Source organism: Diceros bicornis, chromosome 2 (assembly GCF_020826845.1).
Source record: "Diceros bicornis minor isolate mBicDic1 chromosome 2, mDicBic1.mat.cur, whole genome shotgun sequence".
In the NCBI taxonomy this organism is placed as follows: domain Eukaryota; kingdom Metazoa; phylum Chordata; class Mammalia; order Perissodactyla; family Rhinocerotidae; genus Diceros; species Diceros bicornis.
Window position 1 is genome coordinate 76,437,466 of NC_080741.1, and position 27,275 is coordinate 76,464,740.

The window sequence follows — 27,275 nt, forward strand, 5'->3', positions numbered from 1 at the left end:
AAACAGACATGGCCGACGAGGAAGACCCGCACGACGCTGCGCACAACATGGGCAACCACCTGCCGCTCCTGCCTGGTAACCGCATGGGGCCGGTCCCCAGCAGCGGGAGGGGCGAGGCCCGAGCCGCGAAGAGCGCGGCGAGGCCGGGGAGCGGGGCGGGCCGGGGGCGCCAAGGCCGGCGGGGCCGCACCGGGAGCGGCCGCACGTCAGGCCCCCGGCCAGCGACCGAATCCCGGAGCTTCTCTCTCATCGGCTCGGTGGCCCCGGGCCGGGGGCGAGGAAAGGGGTTTGCTCCCAAGGGCAGGGCCCCGTCCTCTCCATCCCCCGTGTGTCCAGAACTTGGCTCCAAGGAAATGCTGTGATACTCGGGGCGGGGGAGGGGGGCGTGGGGGATTGGATCAGGTTAGCAGCAGTTACTTTTCCTGGACTTCTTTCTTTTGATCAAGAGTGACAGCTAACGTGTATTAAGCACTGACCATGTCACGGCCCCTGCAGTAAGTGCTTTGCATGCATTTCTCCGTTTCATTCTCTGCACATCACTCTTCTGATCCCGATTTGGTAGGTGAGAAATGGATTGGCCGGCTAAGTCAATGACTTGCCCAAGGTCACACAGTTGCAGAGCCGGGACTCCAACCTGAGTCTGTCTGTCGGTATAGCTGGTATCTCTTAACCACTTCACTGCCAAGACAGTATTTGGTCTGTTTTTTTTAGGCAAGTAGTTCAAACACGTGGTACAGTATGCTTGCTTAGACTGAGGAGTGTGAAGTTAAACTCAGTTTTCTCTTTACGTTTTGTGAAAATTTAGACGTTGGCCTTATGTTAGAAGACTGGACATTAAAAAACGCGTGGAATTATTGTACAAACTTGTCATGGAGTGCTATAGATAAGATGCTTTCCCAGAGGTGTATCAGCCAAACCGAGACTATTAGTTGAGTCCCTTCACTGTAGACCAGGGAAGTGTGTGAGGTGGTGTGGAGATGAAAAAAGGCATGATACACAGTCTGGTACTTAAGGAGGCTTATAATCTATATGAGGCCCCTGAAAATATAACTAGCAGAAAGTAGTTGATTTAGGGCCAGATAAGTGAGTGCTGTTATGGTCCTTCAAAGCAATTGGAGAAAAGCACTGGGAGGTGGATCTGGAGACATCCAAAAGCATATACTTAGAATAGGGTTGTGGAAGATAAGGCTTGAGGATAGGTTGAGGGTAGATTGGGTCTGAGTTGTTGGGCAGCTTGCATCTTGTGCCAGTGGAGTTGGAGTTTTTTTCTGTGGGTTGCTAAGTAATAATTGTGGGTTTCAGGCAGTTGCCTAAAGAAAACTATGCTTGTAGGATTCATTTGTCCACTAGGAGTTGCATGGATTGGAGGAGAAAGAGACTGAATGTGTGCTCACCGGATAGGAGGGCCTTTTTGTATAAAAATAAACCAGAGTCAGGGGGCCGGCCCTTGGCTTAGCGGTTAAGTGCGCGCGCCCCGTTCCTGGCGGCCCGGGTTCGGATCCCGGGCGCGCACCAACGCACCGCTTGTCCGGCCATGCTGAGGCGGCGTCCCACATGCAGCAACTAGAAGGATGTGCAACTATGACATACAACTATCTATTGGGGCTTTGGGGAGAAAAAGGGAAAAAAAAAGGAAGAAGATTGGCAATAGATGTTAGCTCAGGGCCGGTCTTCCTCAGCAAAAAGAGGAGGATTGGCATGGATATTAGCTCAGGGCTGATCTTCCTCACAAAAAAATAAAAAATAAAATAAACCAGAGTCAGAGTCAGTGGTTGTTGCTGACCAACCTAGCTGAGTTGACATAAGGGTAAGTGTGTCAGCCTTGGATTGAAAGAGCCGAGCTGTTCATTTCAGAGACATCAGTCCAACTCTGTATGTGCTAAATCCACTGTTTGAGGGAGGATGGTGAATACAATAGGGAGGCTACTGATGTTCTGTTGTTATTCACATGGTGCTCCTGCATGAGATGACTCATCAGACTTCACCCTGGTGCTTCTGAACAGTCAGTGTGTGTTTTGTTGGAAAAAATCAGGAGGTTATAGATATAATAATCAGAGAGGTTATAGATATAATAATAATGCTTTTCTAAATCATATATGAGTTTTATTTGTAAAGAAACAGTGGATTGTTTATAAATCCGTGTAGTATGAGTTGTTTTGAAGGGTAATTCTCTTTAAGTGCTAAGGAAATAGTTTAATATTTAAGATGCAAAGAATCTGTCTTGGCCAAAGGAAACATTAATAGATAAACAGCTAAGTAGGGGGAAGTGGCTTTCAGCCAGCTTTATGAGAAAGGCCACTATTTATAAGGAAATCATTTAGAGACTAGAAGCCAGAACAGTTAAAATGTAAATTTTAAAATTATGAATTTTAGCCTTTGAGTGAATGGTTGATCTTTTAAACTTTCTGTAGTAGAGCAATAAAGTGGGTCTCTCCACCTGCCGAGTGAAAGCCATGCTGTCAGAATTGTAGATACAAGGAATTAGATTCAGAATATTTTTCTTATCCGTTTAGATTTTTCTTTGTTATCTCTTGGTGAAACTTCTACGTTCTTAGGAAAAATTTGTATGGATTGTTAGACCATTGACCATTTGAATATTAGTTGAAATAATTATGTTGTTCTCTGACAAAGCTATATATCTAGGAATTCTTAAGAATTACTAGAGGGCCGGCCCCGTGGCTTAGTGGTTAAGTGCGCGCGCTCCGCTGCTGGCGGCCCGGGTTGGGATCTCAGGCGCGCACCGGCACACCGCTTCTCTGGCCACGCTGGGGCCGCGTCCCACGTACAGCAACTAGAAGGATGTGCAACTATGACATACAACTATCTACTGGGGCTTTGGGGGAAAAAATAAATAAAATTATTAAAAAAAAAAAAGAATTACTAGAAAGTCCGAGGCAATTACCATGTTGAAAAACATTTGTATATTCGTGTCAGGAGCCTAGCTGGAGGTAGTCTGATTTAAATAATGAACTATACAAAGGATAATGACTATTTTGTAGTGACAGTTTATCTATTTAGAAGTTTATTTGGGGCATTTAAAAATACATGAAATATGAGTTCAAAAATGAGATTCAGTAAATCTTTATGGTGTGTCTAAGCCAGGGTTTCTCAGCCTCGGCACTTCTGACATTTTGGGCTGGAGAATTCTTTGTTGTGGGAGACTGTCCTGTGACTTGTAGGATGTTGAGTGGCATCCCTGGCCTCCACCCACTAGATGCCAGTGGGACTCCCCTAGTTATAACAACCCAAAATATTTCTAGACATTTCCAAAAATCCCCTGAGGGGCAAAATCACCCCTAGTTGACAACCATTGATTTGCAATAGGAATTTTACCCATAACTGGCATAAAAAGGACAGTCTCCCATTTAATAGAATAGCACCTATATAATGTAACTTTTTCTAACCTTCATCCCTATTATTAGTAACATCAGATTTTTAAAGATCAGCTTAGTTTTCAATAATTTAAAAATTGTGTGTGGAGAAGGCTTTCTAAGACATTTCTTTTAAAATATGTTTTATGTTTCATGTGAACTTTATTTTTAAATTTAAAATTCCAAAGCAAAATTCGTATGAAAATGATCACAGACATTTCATTTTTAAATAATGTAGTGACAGCCAGGGAGGTGATGTCACTGCTATGAAAATCTGTCAGGTAATAATATCTTTTTTCAATTTTAATTAATGGATCTTCCTTCCTCTTTCTTTCCTTCCTTGCTTCCTTCCTATCTTCTATAGGAACTTTTTAAAGTTAAGAGTTTGACCTTAGGGATTGCCTTGTTCATGCCTTTCATTTTTCAGATAAGGAAACTAAGGCTTAATCAGGTGGAATGAGTTGTCTAAGGTGTCAGAACTGGCAAGGGAGAAGAGACACATCTGTCACACAGAAGAATTTCAAATATCTTATGTAGATATTGCTCCTTCAAGAAGATGGAGCAAAATTCCTCACCCCTTAAGTGTGAGCTGTGCCTAGTGATTTGCTTTCAGAGAGTATTGTGTGGAAAGGAGGAAGAACGTGTCTTTACAGTGGAGAACCCTGACGGACACGACCTCAGCCAGGTGATCAAGGTCAGCAACAGCAGCGACAGGTCGTGTTGGTAGTATGCACCCTTGACAGGACGTCGTGAAAACGGCCCTTCACTGCTCTGGTCTTCCTCCCCAAAACATACCACCTCAGTCTGATCATCAGAAATACATCAAACAAACCCTAATTGAGAGACACTCCACAAAATGCCTGACCAGTATTCCTCAGAACTGTAAAGGCCATCAGAAACCATCCCAGCTTAGAGGAAGCTAAGGAGACGTGACAACTAACTGTAATGTGGTATCCTGGATGGGACACTGGGACAGAAAAAGGATATTAGGTACAAACTGAGGAAATCCAAGTAAAATGTGGAGTTTAGTTAATAGTATTGTGCCAACACTGAGTCCTTAGTTGTGACAAATGTACCATACTAATATAAGATGTTAACTATAGGGGCAAATGGATATGAGGTATACAGGAACACTCTGTACTGTCTTTGCAACTTTTTTGTAAATCTTAAACTATTCTAAAATAAAAGGTTGATTTAAAAAGAGAGTTGTTAGTGGCAGAGCCCAGCATAGACCTCAGCCCTTTGGCTGCCTCTTCGCAGTCCTGCAGAGGTTACCAAATGTGAGTGATTCTTTTGAGAAGAAGAAGCCCTCTTCTCCAGGGCTCAGAATCCTCATGAAGGAAATGTACATTTGAAAGACATAGCTTTGACATTTTCATGCATCCATCTTTTTTTCTTATTCTACTTTTGCAGCAGAGAGTGAGGAAGAAGATGAAATTGAAATGGAAGTTGAAGACCAGGATAGCAAAGAAGCTAAAAAACCAAACATCATAAATTTTGACACCAGTCTGCCAACATCACATACAGTATGTAATTCAGTAACAGATCTAATATAACAGATATATACATCTAACTGTAGATAAAAGTTCCTGAAAACAAGTGACTGATCTTAGCATTACTGTGTATTAACTCACATCAGAAATTGTGAGTGAGGACATGGGCTATTTGCCAATAGATAAACGCACTTACTGTGGTTTTTAAGCAGTTTCATATTATGTCTTGGTGTAATTCTTTGAGGAATTGTCACCCTCCTGATGTTTTTGCTAGTAAGGGAGCTACTAAAGTACTTCTTATTCTCTGTACTACTGTGTACTCTGTGGTTATTTAATATACTAACATTTTATACGTATCATTTGTGGTATTTGGACATAGAAATATTTCTTATCTTAGTCAAAATAAAATGTTTTGAAATAAAAATATGCTCTTGAATTTGTACATGAGAGATTCTTCACAAAATACTAGAAATTCTACTTCTAAGAGTCGAAATTAAACTTTCCTGAGGGATGTTAAGATACCAAGGTTATTATTTAAATATTTGTACCCTCTGTTTATATTTCTTTTACTCTAATTTCTCTTTAGTCTGTTGAGCCTGTATTTTTATTGTATATCTATAGTGACACTGTATCTATGTATGTTCTTAAATAGTATCTGGGCTCTGATATGGAAGAATTTCATGGCAGGACTTTGCACGATGATGACAGCTGTCAGGTGATTCCCGTTCTGCCACAGGTGATGATGATCCTGATTCCTGGGCAGACCTTACCTCTTCAGCTTTCTCGCCCTCAAGAAGTCAGTATGGTGCGGAATTTAATTCAGAAAGATAGAACCTTTGCAGTTCTTGCATACAGGTAAAATATTAAAGTGAATTTGCTTAACATAGTCTCTCTCATGTATGGTCACAGTAGAGGTCGGTGTGAAAGCCAAAACTGATGATTATTTTGCATGCATAGAATATTGGGTAAGGTAGTGAGGTAAAAAATTTTGATGAAAAGATTGAAAGGGCAAGCTGGAGTATTTTTGTTATTATCATTACCATCTAAATCAGACATTTATCTTTACACGCAATTGAACTGTCTGGTATTTGAAATTTTTTTAATCATTAATATTTAATGAAAAACTTTTCTAGAATCATTTTCAAGGACTGACTTTATTTGAAGTCAAAGAGGACTTTTACATTTTAATGTAAAGGATTACTTTTACAAAGGAATGTCTTGTTCTTTCTCTCTCTCAAAATTCATAAGTTGTCCCATTACAGACCACTGGTAAACTGAAGCTGAATTTCAAGTATCCTATTGGTAACTGGAGGAAATCTGCAGTAGAGGCAGGAAATGAATACAGGAAGTTCCCACCTCAGTATAGTGCTGCTGATAAGCAGCAGAAATGATGGTCTACCGAAGTAAAAGAATGTTTGGTTTGGGAAATGAGAGTTTAAGCCCCTATCAGTCCTATGTCATTTTCAGTGACTAGAAATCTATTCTTTTCCTAAAAGTGTTCTAATTGTATTTCCTGAAGCTTCCTTATATATCTAAATTCCCCCATATGATTTGCACATAAACAGAATTATAATAGCTTTCATGAGGGCTTATTGCTATAAATTGTTTCCCATGTGTATTGCTTTTGCCAACTTTGCATATTTAAAAATTAAATGTTCAAAACTGTTTCCTTCTAAAATTTACCTCGGAAGTAATATACAGGAAAGGGAAGCACAGTTCGGAACAACAGCAGAGATATATGCCTATCGAGAAGAACAGGACTTTGGAATTGAGATAGTGAAAGTGAAAGCAATCGGAAGACAAAGGTTCAAAGTCCTTGAGCTAAGAACACAATCAGATGGGTAAGAAATACCTTATCTCTTAAAGCTATGGAAACATCTTAAAATAAAATGGGTTTCTTATATATTTTGTAGTCTACTGACCTTTCACATTTTGTAACTTTTAACTAGTTGTTCTTTTTCCCTTTGAAGGTATAGCCTAGTGGTTTCCAACTTTGCTGTGCATCAGAATCACCTGGGAAGTTTTTAAGACCGTAGAAGCTTGAGTTCCAACCTCATCTCCCATCCCTAGAGAATGATTAGCCTGGGATGAGGCTGCGGCATCTTTTTTCTGATTTCCAGGTGATTCTAATGTCCCTCCAGGTTTGAGAAAAGTAATATAAACCCAAAGGGCAGTGTCATTGGGGGTATGGCTTCTTTGGGATTGAAGACCTCTCTTCAGAGTAAGAAAAGGTGAGGAAGCCAGAGGCTTGTGAGCTCTCTGCTCACTGGGACAGCTGGGGTGTTTACAGCCTTCCTGCGGTGTTTGAAAGCCATGTTGGTTACAGCTGCCAGCTGCTCCATCTGAGCTGTAGAAACCATTTACATTTAATGCCTATCTCCAGTGAGAATTTTATGTCACCCATAAGTGTATTACATACATAATAAAGAGATCAATAAATGCTTGTTGTCTTTGTACCTTATAAAGTTTAGAAATTCTCTGAGTATACCATTTTAGCAGTTACCAGTTTGGCATGGCTCTCATGGTTAGGGTTTTTTCATAATTGTAAGGAATATTAACCTCATTTAAAAGAAATCCGGTTTACTTTATCCTCTTAAAAAAACAAACAAAACAAAGCATTTGTCCTGATCGTTGCATGTTATCTCTTATGGGAATGGGTCTCAACTGTGGCACATAAGAATCACCTGTGAAGTCTTAGAAAGATAAAGATTCTTGGGTTCTACCCAGTCCTAGTGAATTGGTCTCTTATCTATAACCCAAGTTGAAAATCTCGTCAGACCTGGGTTTTGCACAGGTAATGTCTTCTGAACACATGGAAATTCAGAGGTTTTTTTTAAGATTTAAAAAAGAACGTGAGCGTGAGCTGCATGAGGGCAAGAACTTTTTGTCTGTTTTGTTCACATAGTGGGCATTCATAAATATTACAGAATTATGAAAATGTGGATGGATCAGGCAACTCTTTGGGGCTAGAGAGAGCATAGAATAATGAGAGATGGGAGGCCTGAGCCCTTAAGGGTTTTAGTTCTTCCCTCCTGGTACTCCCCCAGAACATTCACTGTGCAGACTTGCACAGCATTGAATGCATTGTACTGTCATTACAGCATTGTATATCTGTCTCCCTCAATAGGTGAGTTGTTCAAGGAAAATGAATGAGACTTCTTTATATTTTACATTTAGGACCATAAATGTTACGTGAATGAGAGAATGTCCTCCTGAGGGCTCTGCATTAAGATGATTAGCAAGCTGTTTTGTAACTGTGGATTTTACTAACAGTTCCATTTTTAAAGTACTTCCTATCCTCATGCTTATAAAATTTTGATTATTTGTGACTACTGCATTCCAGAAACCATAATGGAAAATTGATTTGGGGAAAAGTATATTTCTGAGACTGTCTTGTTATCAGTGACTTTTGACTGTGGAAAAACTATTTTGAACACAAGATGGCAGTAGACCATTAACTGAAAACAAGGAGTATATATTTATAATAAAGATTAGCATCAAACTAATAGGGCTGGACAAGACTTGAAAGGGGCACATTCTCGCTAGTATTCCATAGACCTACTGTTAAGACCTCCCATAAAGGTGAGTGTGTCTTAATTTAAAAGGCCTCCGTGGAGTGAGATTTCTCTGGCTCCACTGCCCATCTGGTCCTGTAACTACCTTCCCTAGAAATGGGGAAACGGAAGAAACCATGGAGATAATTTAGTGCAATCGCCTCTTTTTCCAAATAAGGAAACCAAGTACTCTTAAAGAGTTAAGTGATTTGCCTAAAGTCATACAGCTAGTAAGCAAGAGCTGGTTGGTTCTAGGTCCCCTGACTTCAAGACTAGTGCTCTTTCCACTGGACCAGAATTTCTCCATAGCACATTTGAAACTCAAGCCACTTTCCTTTTCTCCAGTACAGTAGTACCAGATAATAGTCATTTGTCTTTTATATAAATAACCCTTCATATATAAAAAGTATACTACTACCTTCTAGCCTTTTCTAAGTTGAGTCTTTATTTCTTTAGCATCTTCTGAACACATGGAAATTTTTTTTTTGAAAAATTAATGAAAAACAAATAGAAGTATATCATTGAAGCACTGTGGGACTCTTCAGAATTTCCTGAGTATTTCTTAGTATGTAGAGAAGAAGAGAACATTAATACTCTATTTGGAATCAGAGAAGAAGTCCTCTTACCTATCATAATTGAGACCAGTAATTCTTACTCAAAAAAGTTAATTAAAGCTGGAAATCAGGGGCCGGCTCCCGGCATAGCAGTTGGGTTCGTGCGTTCCGCTTCGGTGGCCTGGGGTTCGCTGGTTCGGATCCTGGGCGCACACCAATGCACTGCTTGTCTGGCCATGCTGAGGCAGCGTCCCACATAGAGCAACTAGAAGCATGTACTATGACATACAACTATCTACTGGGGCTTTGGGGGGAAAAGAGGAGAAAAAAGATAGAAAGTAAAAGGTATCAAGAAAAAGTTATAAAAAAACCAAAAGCTGGAAATCATAAAAAGTTATACATATATACCTTAAATATTTTATTTTAACTTAAAAGGTATAGGTGTACATTCGTTCATTTTTCACTTGATGGAGAGACAAGATAACTTTCTTTGAACTGGGTCTGCAGATTGGAGATGGCAGCAGTCTTTTTCTCACAAACCACTTTCATTGTGTATTATCTGGCTCCAGTTTATACCTGTAGGTTTTCTTTAAAGAGAGATTGTAAAGATAATCACAAGGCAGTTTGAGTGCAGAATCCTTCCAGATTTGTGCTTTTTTTTCCTGCTATTAGAATTGTCTGAACCTAATTTCAAAAACATTTTTTATGGCTCAACCTAAAATTCATTGAAGCCATTTTATTTTTGTACTCAGATTTCATTGGTTTTTATAGTATTTATATAAATTAATGTAACTATCATCACAAAACAACTGCCATAAACAGATCGGAAAGACACAGAACTAGCTTATGTTCAAAACAAATCTCAGCTGTGGGGAGAAGTACCGGCCGTGTGTGTGCATCAGTCCTGGGCCTGTTTGACAAAAGTGACGGAGAGCAGCGCTTAATCCTGCAAGGCAATTCAGACAGCTTGTACCGCAGACTCATTATTAAGATAACAGCAAGCCAATTTTTCAGTAACATTAATGTTTTTATCATAATAAAATCTTACATAATAGTTGGGTGAAACATAATTTTTAATTTAGTTACTGATGACCTTAAAGAAGAATCAGATTTCTAAAAATTTCTATAGAATGGTATACACTTTGGCTTGAAAAATATGATTACCAAGTATTTGTGTTCATAAGGTCAGGTAAAGAAAATTGAGATTTTGGTTTTTTTTTTCAGGAGCTCTAATAATATAAGAACATTTGAACATAATTTGAACACAGTTTTTTTTTAACATCTTCCAAAGTCATGTAGACATCAATTTGAGCTTGCAGGAAAGAAATGAAGTTAGTGGAGTGAGTCTGATATTATCATTAAATTAAACCTAGATATTTTCAGACACAATTAGCTATTTTCATTTAATAAATAGAAATATCAAAATTTCATTCATAAATTTTTGTTGGTCAAGACAGTGGTTAATATGAAAGATCACTTTAGAATTCCTAAACATAATTAATAATGAAGCAGCCACTTTTAAAATATCAGACTTTGTTAATCTCAGAGTGATTTGTCCCAGCATTTGAATGTACTGATACATTCTGTATTTCAAAATATATTATATCCAGGAGATATAGTGACTCACAAGAAAACAGCTTGTGGGTGCAACCTTCTTGTTGGCATTAGTTCATGAAAAGATGTTTGTGATTATGATATTCTCAAGTAGCATTCTGGAAATGATGACTATCATGAGAGTTTAAGTAAAAAAAGATAATGCGTATTTTCATTCTTTGCATATTCAAGTTAAATGTTTGAGAATGGGAAAAGGAATGCACCTAGAAATAAAGGCTACATGTAATTCTCTAGTCTTATTTTAACTCATCCATGTAAATGAGTTCTTGATTTTCGCTTCCTTTCGCTACCTACTCCTCAGGTTAGATGATTTATTAGAAGGGATAGGTGTAAGAGTCAGGCAGCATAAGGAGATGGGGAGATGGGAGGGGTGGGGTGTCTAAGAAATTAATTTGGAAGTGTCAAGATACAGAGTAGTAGTAGTTGGTATGTTGATTTTTTTTAACTTTATTTATAGACTCTGTATATTTGTCTGAAATGTTAAAATCTTCCTTTTCCATTCCACAGTGAGATTGGAAATCCATACCTTAGGTTATCTTTGGTTTTAACTTTGGTATGATTTATGAAATATAGTAATTTTTGAAAATTTCATGTATCTTAACATCAGCATTTGGTGAATATGTTTAAAAAGAAAACTTTGAAAATCTTAGAATTTAAAATTACCTGTATGTTTAGAAACTTAATAGTTTAAGTTAGTTTATCTTGAAAATGAACATCATGCTTGGTTCTCTTTATTTTAGAATCCAGCAAGCGAAAGTGCAAATTCTTCCTGAATGTGTGTTGCCTTCAACCATGTCTGCAGTTCAGTTAGAATCCCTCAATAAGTGCCAGATATTTCCTTCGAAACCTGTCTCACGGGAAGACCAGTATTCATATAAATGGTGGCAGAAATACCAGAAGGTGAGAAACTAATGTTTTATGTACCTTCAAAAAATGAAGACAGGTTGCTTTCTTCCTGTTTTTAAGGAAGAAACACAACGTGCATGGTTCATTCCCCGGACACCTTCTGCGGCTGTACTCTGGCTGCATTTCATCATAGCTGGGGCTTCTAAAAATTTCATAGGCAGCTATTTATGTAAAAGCAGTTTACAAAAGTAGTAAAATGTCACAATACTGTAAGGTGTTCTTGCTATTATGCCTATCAGTTATGTATTAATTCATAGCTTGTGATAATTCTACAGGAATCTCTTACTAAACTATAATCAAATCAGATGTTTGGCTCGAATCATAAACACATTACCTTAAAGAAAAGAGATTTGGGGTTAGCACATGGTAGTAGTAGAGTAAATTATACTTCTTCTGGACTTCTGAAAGAAAAGCTTTTTAGCTATCTTTTTGTATAACGCAATTGACATCACAAAAATTGGCTTGAGACTAGGTGCTCTTTAAAAATACTGCTTGTTTGGGCATCAATTCTTATGTAGGTCCTTTTGGCTACATCATTCTTTCTCTTAGGAAAAAAACTGATGAAGCCTCTTCCTGCTCATTTGTAACATGTATCAGTTTTGAGTATAAGATAGGTAGTAGTTGATTTCTGCCTAAAGGAAAAGATTACTAGTTTCTAGATTAAGAATAAATTGGGTTTTTTTTGAGATTTATCTTCTAAAAATATGGAAAGACAATTCCCATTGTAACCTGAGAAATCCTGCATTAATTGTCCCTTACTCTTTGTCGAGTAGAGTAGTGAAGGTTTTAATTTTTATATAAAGAGTGAGATTCTAATTTGATATAAATTGGTGCATGTTATTTATAAAGGAGTCTCCTACACTACTGACTAGTAGTATGTTCTTGCAGTAGAATTCATCCAGTTTTCAGCGAGAACCTTGTGCAGGATGACAGCTTGGTGGGCATCAGGCTCATAACTGGATTTCTGGAGACTTCTTCGTCTTGTTACTCTGTATTTCACTTGACCAATCTGTGACATGGTATTGTGTGTTTTAATTAGGGTTTCTAAGAAGATTCTAATGAAAAAGTTATTAGACTGCTTAGATTCCCAAGCAACCTTGAAACTAATATTTTTGAAGATTTAATAATAGTGGTACTGCCGTAGGTTTATGGGCAACGCTTATGTAGTTGTGCAGTACTTCTTTTTCAAACCTGATACAGACACTTTAAATATACTTTCACCTTTGTTTATTTTAACAGTAGAACAGTGGAAGCTTTTGTTGTCATAGTCATTTTAAATGTAACTGCTGAAAATAAGTATGTAAAAGATAGCTCTGATGGTACATGGGCTTCAGGGAGTGGTTTTGGAATTTGTTGAGTCATTTAGTACCTAATAGTGTGTTTGGCACTGGGTGGTACTGAGATGTTATGTGGCAAGTAACTGCATCAAGATGCTGCCTGCAGGGGCCGGCCCGGTGGCTTGGCGGTTAAGTGCGCGTGCTTCGCTACTGGCGGCCCGGGTTCGGATCCTGGGCACGCACTGACACACCGCTTGTCCTGCCATGCTGAGGCAGCAGCCCACATACAGCAACTAGAAGGATGTGCAACCATGACATACAACTATCTACTGGGGCTTTGGGGAGAAAAAGGGAAAAAAAAAAGGAGAAGGATTGGCAATAGATGTTAGCTCAGGGCCAGGGTTCCCCAGCAAAAAGAGGAGGATTGGCATGGACGTTAGCTCAGGACTGATCTTCCTCACAAAAAAAAAAAAAAGAAAGAAAGATGCTGCCTGCGTATCATCTCAATATTTAGATAGTTGTGCATTTCATTTCAATCACTGGATTTTTTTTTGTTTTTTGGTGAGGAAGATTGGCCCTGAGCTAACATCTGTTGCCAATCTTCCTCTTTTTGCTTGAGGAAGATTATTGCTGAGCTAACATCCGTGCCAATCTTCCGCTATTTTTATATGTGGGATGCTGCCACAGTGTGGCTTGATGAGCAGTGTGTAGGTCCGCACCCAGGATCTGAACCCACAAATCCTGGGCCACCGAAGCAGAATGCGTGAACTTAACCATTATGCCACCAGGCCAGCCCGTCAATCACTGGATTTTTTTCAGGTGGTATTAGTACAGTCATGCATCACTTAATGACAGGGATACCTTCTGAGAAATGTGTCATTAGGTGATTTCCTTGTTGTGCAAATGTCATAGAGTGTACTTACACAAACCTAGATGGTATAGCCCACTACACACCTAGGTTATATGGTATTAATCTTATGAGACCACCATCATACATTCAGTCTGTCGTTGACTGAAACATCATTATGCAGCGTATGACTGTATTTTGATTTATGTAATCATTCTTGTATACCAAGATTGGTTTTTAAAAATTATTAACCATTTAAAAATCCTAATTTAATTCTTCTTTGCAAAGTTCTAAGCATAGAGTGAGAGTGATTGTAGTTAATTCTTGACTTAAGTACTCTACTAGTTCTATGTCCTATTTGCAGGATTTTGCCATCTTAAACCTGAACTTGGGTTAAACAAATAAGATTGCTTCTTAAATTTACTTTTTGTGTGAATTACTAATTAAGTTCTTCCTATTCTATGGTTAAAGCACTTTAGCTTGTTCACATTGAATTCAGAATTAGGCCTTTGCAAGTGGGTTATTACTGGCTCAACAAGAGCAAGGAAAGACAGACTTGCGAAGACCAAGGAAGCACGTGTTTGTCTGGAACCAGCTCCTCTGACCTTTCCCTATGGTCTTATTTCTCCAATAATTCTGGACTCTCAAACATTAGCCCTCAGTTATTTTCATATTCAGAGTTGCCAGGGACTAAACAGAAGGTGCTGAGGAATGAGAGAGGCATAAAAGGTTTTAGGAGATAAAAATGCCTTCATCCCATGTATTTTTCAGATTGTTTGAAGGGTTCTCATGTTTAAACTTTGAGTAGAGTTTCTTAGGTTCTGAAATTTGGATCTAGATACTAGGCCAAGAAAAATTGCTGGCTGATCTATTTTGGACTTCAAATGACCTTCAAACTGTTCTACTTTAGAGAAACCACTTAGAGCCATTCTGTCTAGTATAGGCTGGGAAAGTCTAGCACAGGAAAAGGGGATGGCAGATACCACTGACAGGAACTCCGTTTGCAGTGGTACTGTCTCAGTGGTTCAGCTTACTTCACCTTTAGCTGGACACTAACTTACCAGGGGGCTGGATTACATAACAGTGCTTGTCTTTAGACAGATCTAAGGTTCAATTCACTCCTCTTCATAGAGTTATTCATGTCTGACTTGTACATCCCACCACGATCTGAAGCAGTGCATCCATGTGTCTCCATGTCTGAGAAGTAGTTAACATGGTCAGATTTGGGCGATGCTTAGATGATTCTAAGGTAATTCAAGCTAATCAGGTTGCCACACACTTTTCCAGCAGAAAAGATACTTAAAAGGTGTAGAAGTGTCATCTACCTGAGATGTATTCAGTTAACCTTAAAACTGTTTGTACCTCTCTTAACATTTGGCATGGAAAACTAAACATTCTAAATGACCTCTAATTATTTAAGCTTCCAGAAGTGTTTTTGTGTAATCTTCCATTCTGACAAGGGAGCATTAGAGAAGATGCCCCTAATGATTAAGAAGTCAGGCCAGTATAATTAGGAAACACTTCCAAAACCCGCTTCCATCTGGAGACCTTCCTTATTCTATGCTTTGATCTTTGTAACTAATGTTTACTTACTTCCTTTCCTATCATAGTGCTTTCTCTCTTCTCTGGGCTTACTGTAGGGGGATTCTCACAGAGTGAGGAAACTTTTCTTTAACCTACTTGGAGTATGATGTAAATGTTTTTAAGTATACTCCCTGCTTGCCCAGACTATCTACTTGTTCCTTTATAAAGCCCCATTATGTTAATCAGAAAGGAGTTGAATATGAAATGTAAAAAGAAATCAAATGTGGAAACATATTAAGAAAGTGATTGAAGCTCATCTTTCTAGTCTGTGCTAAATTTACAAGCCATGGTTGCTCCTGCTTATACAGAGCAGGGAGGAACTGAGCATTAATTCAGAAGGGCAGGGTCCTCAAACATGGGCTCACAGGTTAGTTTCTAAGTCTGCTTTCAGAGTTTCTTTATGAAGATACAAATAAATATTCTTATTTCTTTCCTCTTTCTTATGTAAAAGGATACCTGCTGTCCTGGACCTTATTGTCTTTTAACAGTGTAGGAGATTCTTCTGTATCAGTTTTGGGAGCACTGCTTCCTTCTGTTTAAAGCTGCACAGTATTCTGTTGTATGGATACACTATAATTTATATAACCAGTCCACTGTGGAGGACAGACCTGCACTAAGTGTTGTATACAAATGACCTTTCATACAGGTAAATATATATGATTAAATTTTAAGCAGTGGAATTACTGGATGGCAGGGCAACTGCTTTTGTTATTTTGGCAGATATTTTCAAAGTACCTTACTAAGGAGGTTGTTCCTATTTGTACTCTGATGATCGGTTTCACCGTGGCTTTACACACAGTGTAGTAGCCACCTTAATTTTTGCTGATCTGATAAGTGAAATACACTATCTTGTTGGAGGTTTCATTTGAATTTCTCTGAATATGAATGAGGTGTAACATTTTGTGTTTAAGAGCAATTTGTATTTCCTTTAGTAAGCAATATCTGTTCATCTTTGCCCTTTGTTGATTTCTAGTTCTTTTTACATTAGGAAGCTTATTCCTTTGTCTGTAATTAATGAGTTCCAGACATTTTCGCTATTTTGTCATTTGTCTTTTAACTTTGTTTTTGGTGTGCTCTGTCATACAGAAGGGTTTTTTTTCTTATGTAATTAAATTTATCTTTTTTTTAATACTTCTGTATTCTAAATCACAGCTAGAAATGACTTCCCTGTGCAAAGGAATCTTCATTTTTTAAAAAAGTAAAAAATGTAATCTTTTACTTTCTACTTTTGACTTTATTGCTTTTAATGAAATCAGAACCTTTTTTTTTTTGTGAGGAAGATCAGCCCTGAGCTAACATCTGTTAATCCTCCTCTTTTTTTGCCGAGGAAGACTGGCCCTGGGCTAACATCCGTGCCCATCTCCCTCCAGTTTATATGGGACACCGCCACAGCATGGCTTGACAAGCAGTGTGTCGGTGTGTGCCCAGGATCCGAACCCTGGGCCGCTGCAGCAGAGCATGCACGCTTAACTGCTACACCACTGGGCCGGCCCCTGAAATCAGAACTTTTAAGCTTTGATCCATGTAGTTTATCCTGAGATGAATTCAACTTTACTTTTTTCCCCATTGTGCCATTTCCATTTTCTGAAAAGCGCAATTTTCCCTCACTGATATGAGGTGCCACCTAATTATAAACCAGATTCATGGTTTTTATTTTACTTTTCTTCTGCTCTCTTGTCAGTCTGTTAATGTACCACCACGATACTGTTACAACTGTTAACAACTTATAATTTGTGTAAATAAAAACATGACTGGTAACCCCCCTCACTGCTCTTCTTTTTTCACGGTTCGTTTAGCTGCTATTGCTTATTAACTTCTCCATAAAACTTTAGAATCTGTTTTTGCCTTGTTCTACAATAATACTAGTAGCAGTAAGAGCAATAGTATTTGTTGTCTATTTTTATATTAAAGAAGAAGAAAAGTCTTGAAATCTTAGGTTCTGTGTAAGCGGGGACTCCCTCAGCCAGAGTAGTGATTTCCCCCGCACACATCTTATACTTGTAAGCTGCGTATCCGCCATTATTCGTTTATGATCCTCAGGAGCAGGAAAGAGCTTATCATTCCATTCCAGTTCTTATAAGCAAATGGAAATTTGGTAAATGAAGGAAACAAAAATTGGTAGCTTTTGGATTATTTGGGTAAATTATCATCATCTACACTGCTGATTGTGATGGGATTTAGTACAATAAATGACCACCTTGGGTCACCATGTAAATCAATGGTGATGATTTACTATTCACGATTAGCCTTTCACATTACTCTTCCAGTTTCACTGCATTTCAAAGAACCATTTAAGTGGAGTTTCACATTTTTTGAACATTCTGGATTGTTGGGAGGCTAAGCTGAAGCTATAGTATGAGGCTTAAAAACGGAAGAACGTGATGCATTACCTCCAGGTAACAGAGATTTATTTTAAGGGCTTTTCTGCCTCTTTCAGTAGTAAATCCTGTTCCCAGTAAATACTTCACTGGAGAATCAGTCACTGGTCACTTTTTAAAAAGCACCTAACTTTTCAGCTAGTATTAAAGTTTTCTTGAAGTGTAGCCCTTTTATGAAGTAAATCGTGGTGTTGATATACTTGAAGAATGTTCATAAATTGCTAGGACTTATCATCAATATTACCCAGATATAAGCCAGGAGCCTCTCCTGTTGTGCCAGAAATCTAAATGGGACTCTTATTTGAGGATACTGAAGTGGCTTAAACTTTGGCAGTTGCTCTGTAAAAGCTAGCTAATCTTTTCTGGTATACTTCTCTTGAGTTTGTATAGTTGACTATATAAAGCATATCGCAAATATTAAAGATGTAGTAAGAATATTTAATTGATTTGTAAATAGAATTGTAGAATCTGTCAGAATAATCCCAATAAAGAATTTTAGAGGCCTTCTCACTTTAGAAAGTAGGAAACTGATACACCTGAAACTGCAGTGTGTTCACATTCACAAAGCATGGGTGGTGGCAGAGCGCATAGTAGCCACCTTGACCCAGTGCATTGCTCTTAATACAGAGCATGCCATATTCTGCTCTCTTTATGTTATAATGGGAAGTAATGTTTATATATGAATAAATTATTTTGGTTTCTTTTTATCTTGACATGGGTGCCAAATAAAATTACATGCTTTTATATTACAAAAGTGATCATTCTGATGTGTCTATATTAATGACTGAATTGGGAGTGTCAGTCAGCGAAAGTGAAACTTCATTGGATCTTTGTCATTTTGTAATTCTAAGTATACCTCTGGAAAGTAAGCTTCTCTTTACTAAAACGTAAGCTCCACAGGGCAGTGATTTTAGTCTTTTTTTATTGTTTTAATCACTGGGATACCCCAATGCATAAAAATGCCTTGACACATACTAGGCACTCAAAATGTTTATTGAATAAATAATGGTTAGAGTCACAGACTCCCTGGATGCACATACTAGCCACTTCCCATTTACTAACTGTGACCTTGGGCAAGTTATACCATCCTTCTGTGCCTCTGTTTCTTTATGTTTAAAATGGGGATGATAATACTACCAACCTTATAGAATTCTTATAAGACATGTAAAGTGGTTGCTGTTGCTGTTACTGAATATTCAGTTATCTGGTGGGCTGTTAGTAGCATTATTTATTCTGTAACTGGACCGTAACAACAATCCTTAGCATTAGCTTTTGGAACTCCTTGGAGCTGGAGGGTACCTTAAAGTTCTTACGGTCTGACTCAGACTGAATCACTACCTGAGCATTACCTGAAAGCACTACCTGAGTACTTGGAGGCCATGCCAGACCATCTTTGGGTAACTTCAAATATAAGACGGATTATATTGAGGCAAAAATTCTTCTCATTAAAGAATCCATTGGTTTGAGGGCCGGCCCCGTGGCTTAGCGGTTAAGTGCGCGTGCTCCACTACTGGCAGCCCAGGTTCTTATCCCGGGCGCGCACCGACGCACCACTTCTCTGGCCATGCTGAGGCCGCGTCCCACATACAGCAACTAGAAGGATGTGCAACTATGACACACAACTATCCACTGGGGCTTTGGGGACAAAAAAAAGGAGGAGGATTGGCAATAGATGTTAGCTCAGAGCCGGTCGTCTTCCTCAGCAAAAAGAGGAGGATTAGCATGGACGTTAGCTCAGGGCTGATCTTCCTCACAAAAAAAAAAGGAATCCATTGGTTTGAGCTATAGCTCATGAGCCTTCCAGAACTAATCTATCCTCATCCTGTAGCAGTTCCTAATCCTACAATATTTGAAAACAAGTATCATGTCTCCTTGAGAGGCAGCTCCAAAGTAAATATCCCTGATGTTAACTCTAGCGCTCTCTTTGGCATCCTGGCCCCTGACAATGAAAGTTACCATTTCTGACCATCACAGAAGATTAACATTATTGTCTCATCTTAGATTCTAGACTTCTAATATAGCTAGAGTAAGATTGTGGAGGGAGTAGGGGGGTGAGCTCTACAGCCCACTGCTTAGTTCATAACTATCAACTAAGTCCCCCAAGTCCTTTCCATGTGTGCTGTGTACCCATGTTTCCCCATCGCATACCTGTTCATTTGGTCTTGCAGGTGCCAGCGTACATTCCCTTTTATTTTGTCAAAGCTTACCTTACTTTTCTTGTTCCATTCTGGTAAAGTCCTTTTTGATCTACCTTACTCCTTTCTTACCCAGTTTCATGTGTCATGCCCTGTGTCAATTAAGTTTGTTTACAAAATTACCAATATCTGTACATATGTAGGTTTTGTTTTGTTGAGAAGAAGGTGATCATTATATTCTGTAGGTTTGATATGCCTGTTCTTTGATCAAGGACAGAGTATCCCCTGGTGTAAACATTTTCTAATGTATTTATTTATTGTTGATTGATGATCAGGGTGTTTCCAATTTGTTGCTATTAACAGCACTACCACAATGCATCCTTTCGATCATATTTTTGTGTCTTGTAGAACACTTCTCTTTCCAAATTTTCTTGGTTGTTTTTCCATTTATTCTTCCAGATGAACTTTAAATTAGGCTTCTAAATTCCAATTTCATTGATATTGCACTGAATATATACTTTGAGGACTGGCATCTTATTGAGTCTTCCCATCAAATATTGAAATTCTACAGGAATTTAAGTATAATTCACATTTTTCTATGGATTTAGGCATGCTTCCATTCGGATCCCAAAATACAATTGGAAGAGACACGTAATGGTTTTCTCCTTTCCCTGAGTTTTATGAAGTGGGAGACTTGATCATGAAGTCTCAAGTATATGATCATTTTATTTTTGGAATTTTCACTTCTTATGTTTACCTCTATGGTGATTCAGTTGAGAGACATTCAAGGTTTTTACACAAAGACAGTTTGGATTATATTTTGAGGTTTTCACTGCAGATACTGGACAAGTATTAGTATAAAGGTAAATAATGTGGTTAGCAGAAATGTGATGTTTAGTCACTCTTTAAGTTCATCTTATTTTTACTTAGTTGTCTTCAGTATTGAAATCTTAATATTTGAACTTTTCAGTAAGAAGCAAGACTCTAATTGCAACATATATTTGAAGGATATACAAACATGAGTGTCCGACTTAATAGATAATCATCTCTTATGGGATTATCTACAAAATTTTCTTTTTGAAATTAAAAAACCTTTTCCTGGGCCAAAATCGTATTTCACATGTGGCTCTTTCCACCATAAGAATCTTTATTCTGTGTGGTCTTTTAAGTGGCTTTTTTTCTGTTTTTCAGAGAAAGTTTCACTGTGCAAATTTGACTTCATGGCCTCGCTGGCTGTATTCCTTATATGATGCTGTAAGTAACTTACCTTGAACTTTTTGTTTCTACAGTAATCCATGTCATAATTAAGGGTCACTAGAGCAAAACGTAGGCTTTCATACTCAGTGGTGTTTAATTTTCAAAACTAATGCCATTTGTTATATTAAGTAGAACATGCAGGAATCAGAGACACTGCTGCGTAGGCTTTGCCTTTCATTCATAGAACTTTTAGTTTTCCCACAGTTTCTAGTGGCTTATAACTTTAGGACAAGATACTGATACATTTTAAGGTTTATTAACAATTTGAAATTTTGTGAGGTCAAGTGGTAGTTACATTTAGAAAATTAAAGAATCCTTCTATAACAATGTTTTAGTTTTTTTCCTAAACAAGGATATTATATCTCCTGATTCCTAGTGTATTAATTGATGCATCCACAAGTGTTTTTGCTCCTCAAATTTTGATACTAGGTGTCGCCACATCTTGCAGAACTCAGTAAAAGACAGACTGTTGGAATAGTTCAGAGAATCTGCATTTTAGACAAAAAGACTGTTTTCAAAGCATGATTTCTATCAGTCTCTCTGCTTTGGGGCAAATTCCTTGAGTATCTATTAAATGAGGATAATGGTAACTATTGTACTTGGCACATAGTAGACATTCAACAAATACTAGTCATTTCCCGTAGTGAATCACCTTGCCCACAGATTTGGAGTCCTGGGAATACTAAACAGATAGGTTTTGAGCACTTACCAGATGCACAGGATTAAAGGACACTACAGTCCACTCTGCTCTTCAGCAGCTTTTGGGCCATTACAAGTACACAAGAGCCAAGAGTGTTTTTTGCTTACACTTGTGCAAAGATAGTAAGCACTTTTCTGTAGTAAATAGGAACCAAATAAGGTATGTAGATAGCAAGTGCTACTGCCATTTATAGGGCCAGAATCCCTATGGACTGAGTCAGAAAAGGCTTCCTCGAAAGGGGGAGAAGAGAGGCCAGTGCCAAGCTGCTGAGAACAGAGCACCTGCAAGGCAGTGAGTCAGGAGCACGTGCCCCAAGATAGCCAGACTGTGGGAGAGAGGCCAGGAAGACCAACTCCATGCTGCTGGGCAAAGGAATTGGGGCTTGGATCATTGCTGCATAAGAAAACAGACATATTTAAACTAGGACTCAGATTTTACTACATAGTGATGCCTTCAATTGCTACTAATTATTCATTTTATTAAAAAGAGTTGAAAAGCTGACAGTAAATTATAAAAAGTCTGTGAACTTATTATGGCTACTTTTATTTTAAACATCAAGGAAACCTTAATGGATAGAATCAAGAAACAGCTACATGAATGGGATGAAAATCTAAAAGAAGATTCTCTTCCTTCAAATCCAGTAGGTATGAAAAATCAGTTTCCTTCCTGTGGACTGTGATGTCTTACTAAAAGAAATTATATGTTTTCTGTTTAATGAAACCAAAAATTTTAGTTTAACATCTTTATTAGCTATGAAAAGCATACACATTTGCTTTGAGCAGTTAAAAAAAATTAGTATTTTTTAGTTAATTGTAACAAAGTTCTTAAATTCTGTGAGCACTCCAATTTTAGGCAAGGTTTTCATAAAAAGTTCAAATTGCAATAAATGGCTCACATCCAAAACACACTTTCTGAGTGTAGACTCTCCTTTCCCTATTCTTCAAGGTGGTTTTAAGTGACCCCAGTTCCAGCACTTATTTACATATAATTTCTAAATCTGTTTATTAGGTACAGTTAGCTACTTTTCTAGTCTCGTAGCAAATAAGTGACTTCTTCTAACATGAGTTTGATTTCATGTTTAACTTGAAAGAAGGCATTTACAAAAACAAGTATGGGAAAAGAGGTTACATTTTAGAACTTCTTAAGAGTATATACTTGATATATTGCTTATAATTGTGTGAAATATGTTCTTTGAGAACCCTGTAGAGAAGGGTTTATTTCAAAGGGACATTATCTGATTTTTAAGTTATCTGATACTCATCTTCATCAGTTTAAAACTTGAAAAACCCACCATGTCTTTAAGATTTTTCTTACAGAGTAGCTGCTTGTCTTCCTATTGATGATGTATTAAGAATTCAGCTCCTTAAAATTGGTAGTGCTATCCAACGACTTCGCTGTGAACTAGACATTATGAATAAAGTGAGTAAAGTGAATATGTTTGTGATACTCATGTTTAGTCAGTCTAGAGAGCTAGGATGCACTGTTTGGACCAAGAGAATTATCTATGGGGTCCACTCCTATAGTCATGCAATTAAAAAACTAATTGCCCATCATGGTTTACATTACAAATATTTTAAAGAAAGAAACTTGAGTTGTTTTGCATTCCTCAAATATGAATGAATACCTTTAATAACTTCATTTAGACTTTGTGAACACTTGATTTCTACATGGAACATCTGTGGTTTTATATATCAGTCTTTACTTCTTTATCCTAGAAGGTCATTAATTTTATGAGGGAGTTTGTCAGATCTCAGATTTTGGTTTTTTTGCTCCATCTTTAAAACTATATTTCTGAATGGTTAGAAGGAAAATATGACATTCAGAGGGATCAATACCTTAGAGAAGTTTCTTGATGAGCTATGTAATTACATAATTAAATGAATGTGAATTTTCCCCACTAATTTTCTCTTCAATTTTTTAGTGTACGTCTCTTTGCTGTAAACAATGTCAAGAAACAGAAATAACAACCAAAAATGAAATATTCAGGTGAGATCTTTATTACATTTTTAGTATACTTCTGAATACATTTTCCCAACTGCCTTAACAGAATTATAGTCAAGACTATATTACCATTCTCTGTGTATTTCCCTCCATTAAATTACAAACATTCAGCAATTGAAATATGGGGAATTAACTCACTGTTAGGTAAGACAGTCTTCCTGATTGGGTCCTCAGAACAACAATGGATAAGTAAGGGATTATTCAGAGGTAAGGAGGATGGTAAACTAAAACAACTGGGCAATCCTTTCTCACCCTGTCCTTGTTGAAAATCTATATATTATACAACATCTGTATGTTAGAATATCTTCTTAGTAATTCAGGACCTAACATGAATGCCTCATGCATTATATTTCAATCAAACATCAGTTTTGCCACATAGGGCCAAGATAAAGTAGGACAGTCGTCTGAACATGTGCTGAAGCTGTGTGATATGAGTGTTCAAAAATTATGATAAATTCATCATCATTATAAATCAAGACGGTAAGGAAACTGCTGTCTGCAAAGTAATAAGCTACCCAAAATGATCAAATGGGACCTTTCCATTGCATGTCCATTCTTGGAGACTCCTTTAGAGAAAGTTGAGCTCTGTACATTTTAGAAGGTTTAAAAACCTAGTACTGTTTTCCTTTTGGTCATCATGGAAAACATTTAGAATAAAACTGGGCTGACTACCAATCTCTTGTTATTGTATTGGATTCTATTATCTAAAACTAACTAAAAAGTTAAAAACTATAGCTCTTATAACCTTATTTCTTGGTGAACTTTTTAAATATCTGTTACTTTTTTTTTTCATTTTGACTTACTTATCCTCTGTGCTGATTCTGTTTTAGTTTATCCTTATGTGGGCCAATGGCAGCTTACGTGAATCCTCATGGCTACGTGCATGAGACCCTTACCGTGTATAAGGCTTGCAACTTGAATCTGATAGGCCGGCCTTCTACAGTGCACAGCTGGTTTCCCGGGTAATATGATGGTGGTGGTGACGTTTGTTTGTTTTTGATTTTGCCTTAATTGGGCAGAAAAACAGAGTCCTAAGCAGAGTTGCTAGAATTATAATCAGAAATAGACAATGAAATGAATAATTCTATTTAAATACTCTTCATTTTCATGAATGGCTAGAAACAGCTATTTTTCCATAGTCTCATTGAATGTAAAGTTAGGGAGAAAGAAGATTGGCAACTGCCGTTATCCTCAAATCAACTATACAGCTAATCTAAACTTTTTTCATTTCCTATCAGCTCGTTCTGAAAATTAACTGATTTATGACCCAGTAAAACTCTATTTAAACCATATTCTGTAATATGTAAAACCAGAGAATGTTGCTCAAGCAGTGGTAAACAAGAAAGATGCAGAAACCATTGACTCCTGCTTTTCTTCTAGTTTGTGGGGGTTTTTTGCCTTTTTTTTGGCTTTAGTCCAGTGGCCTTCACAGTATGATCCTGGGACCAGCAGCACCACCTGGGATCCTGTTCAATTCCCTCAGCCATATTATCTTCAAGAACCCTATTATTTGTCTTTTGTTCCAAATTCTGGGTCAGTGTTTTATTTTGAAAGAGGCAAGCTGAGTAAGGATTAGTGATTATTCTGGACCTAGAACCATGTGGATTGTCCACTCTTATTTGACACCCTTCTTAAGGACTAAAACTAGAATTAATTTATTAATATAAATACTAAATGTGGGCAATACCTAGGAAAAAAGTAAGGAAAGGGTTGCAGTTACATAGTTTGGTTTATTTTTCCCCATCACCCTTCCAATTTTGACTCACCCAAAAAAGTGCATATTTCTACAGGTGGTTGCTGTTTTTCTAACTTAACTTGTCTCCAATACAAAACAACAAAGGAAAAGCAGGTGTGAGTTAGAATGTGGTCTTGGCAACCAGCAATTTGTATAAAGAAATCCATATTAAGATGTTTTTCTTTTGCAGCATTAGAAAAAAAAATTTAAACATAGCTTAAGAACACAAACAAGTAACATATATATAAAAGACTGATGCATTACCATGATGAAATGTACAAATTAGAAAATCTTTTTTTTTTTTTTTTTTGGTGAGGAAGATTAGCCTTGAGCTAACATCTGTTGCCAATCCTCCTCTTTTTGCTGAGGAATATTGGCCCTAGGCTAACATCCGTGCCCATCTTCCTCTACGTGGTATGTGGGATGCCTGCCACAGCATGGCTTGATGAATGGTGCCTAAGTCCGTGCTCGGGATCTGAACCTGCAAACCCTGGGCCGCCAAAGCAGAGTGCATGAACTTAACCACTATGCCACCAGGCTGGCCCCTAGAAAATCTTTTTATGAGGTTTCATGGAACTGTACAGATCAAAGCTCAGAGTATTTATTCTTCTCAACCCTTAGAATTTGGCTCTAAGATCCATCTTCATAACAGGTTTATATGATGATAGGCTTTTGGGGTACAACAATGTGTTTCCTTAGCTGATATCTTTCCTTAATTTTGTAGGTATGCCTGGACTATTGCCCAGTGTAGGATCTGTGCAAGCCATATTGGATGGAAATTTACAGCCACCAAAAAAGACATGTCACCTCAGAAATTTTGGGGTTTGACTCGATCTGCTCTGTTGCCCACAATACCAGACACTGAAGATGAAATAAGCCCAGACAAAGTAATACTTTGCTTGTAAACAAATATGGTAAGGATAAAGTTATTTAACAAGTTGGTATTCTAAAAATCAGATCTGCTTTGGAAATTACCACTTTTGATGCATACCTAAGTAGAAAAGCAACATTACATGGAAGGTTGCAGGTTCTTAGTCAAATTGTATTTGAAGATTTAAATTAAAACATACTATTGAAGAGAATGAAAGTACTATTGAAGACAATGAAAAGAAGTCTATAATACTTGGTTTTCTGGAGTATCTACTTTAGTAGCTTGGTGCCATTACTCTGTGGACTCTGATATGTCTGTCATTGAGAGGACTCGAAGACATCTCTGAAAGGGATGAGATTGTTTCCTGCACAAAACATATTTGAAATTCCTGTAATGTGAGGTTAATTATAATGATATGATCCCAAAACACAGAACAGCATGTTTGTATCAGTGCTCCAAATGGCAGACGTTCCAAAAGCCAGGGTGCCATGCACAAGTACATGTTCCTTTTTGAAAGAGGCAAGGCAGTGTATATTAAGGGCTTTGTTCCTTTAGAGCTTCTCTGAGATATTGTGCTTTGTAAATTTTGAAAATACTAAAGAGGTAAAATATGCAGTTTGAGCCCCAAAATAAAGTTTTCATTTCTTTACGTGTTCGTTAGTGAAAAACAGTATTTTATATATTTGTTCAGTGTTTGTTTGAACTATAACCCTGGTTATTCTGTTCCAAGGTTTAATTTGTATCTAAACTACTATGGAGCAGAGATGCTATTTTTTAGGCTGTTTCACTCAATGTAAATTGAAGAAAATCTGTAAGTAAACTTTAAATAATGTAAAATATCTACTCATAAGTAGATAATTTAGGTGTAAGAAGTAATTTTTAAGATAAAGTTCTAGATAGACTCATTTGCCACTACCTCTTTGCTTATACATTCAAGGGTTTATCCGATCCTTTCACATTTGCGTAATTAACTTTGGTTTTGATATTCTTTCACTGCT

General features: G+C 37.6%; 1 protein-coding gene across 3 annotated transcripts; it reads left to right on the forward strand.

The window, feature by feature from the left end:
* Window positions 1-26,926, forward strand: CRBN (cereblon). Of its 3 annotated transcripts, none has more exons than XM_058563492.1 (11): window positions 1-75; window positions 4,785-4,897; window positions 5,517-5,719; window positions 6,556-6,705; window positions 11,327-11,486; window positions 20,905-20,967; window positions 22,230-22,314; window positions 22,974-23,089; window positions 23,592-23,656; window positions 24,502-24,633; window positions 26,131-26,926. In XM_058563492.1, the coding sequence occupies exons 1-11, from the start codon at window positions 9-11 to the stop codon at window positions 26,309-26,311; spliced, it is 1,335 nt and encodes a 444-aa protein (XP_058419475.1). In that variant the 5' UTR covers window positions 1-8; the 3' UTR covers window positions 26,312-26,926. The 3 variants fall into 3 exon arrangements, with proteins under 3 accessions (XP_058419475.1, XP_058419479.1, XP_058419485.1); XM_058563496.1 differs by having other exon boundaries at window positions 5,601-5,719; XM_058563502.1 differs by lacking the exon at window positions 24,502-24,633.
* The last annotated feature ends 349 nt before the right edge of the window (window positions 26,927-27,275 follow it).

Coding starts and splice junctions, on each gene's coding strand:
- CRBN (XM_058563492.1), top strand. CDS start 9: ATGGCCGACGAGGAAGACCCGCACGACGCTGCGCACAACATGGGCAAC. Junction 11,487..20,904: donor GGTGGCAGAAATACCAGAAG/GTGAGAAACTAA, acceptor TCTGTTTTTCAG/AGAAAGTTTCACTGTGCAAA. Junction 23,657..24,501: donor ACCAAAAATGAAATATTCAG/GTGAGATCTTTA, acceptor ATTCTGTTTTAG/TTTATCCTTATGTGGGCCAA.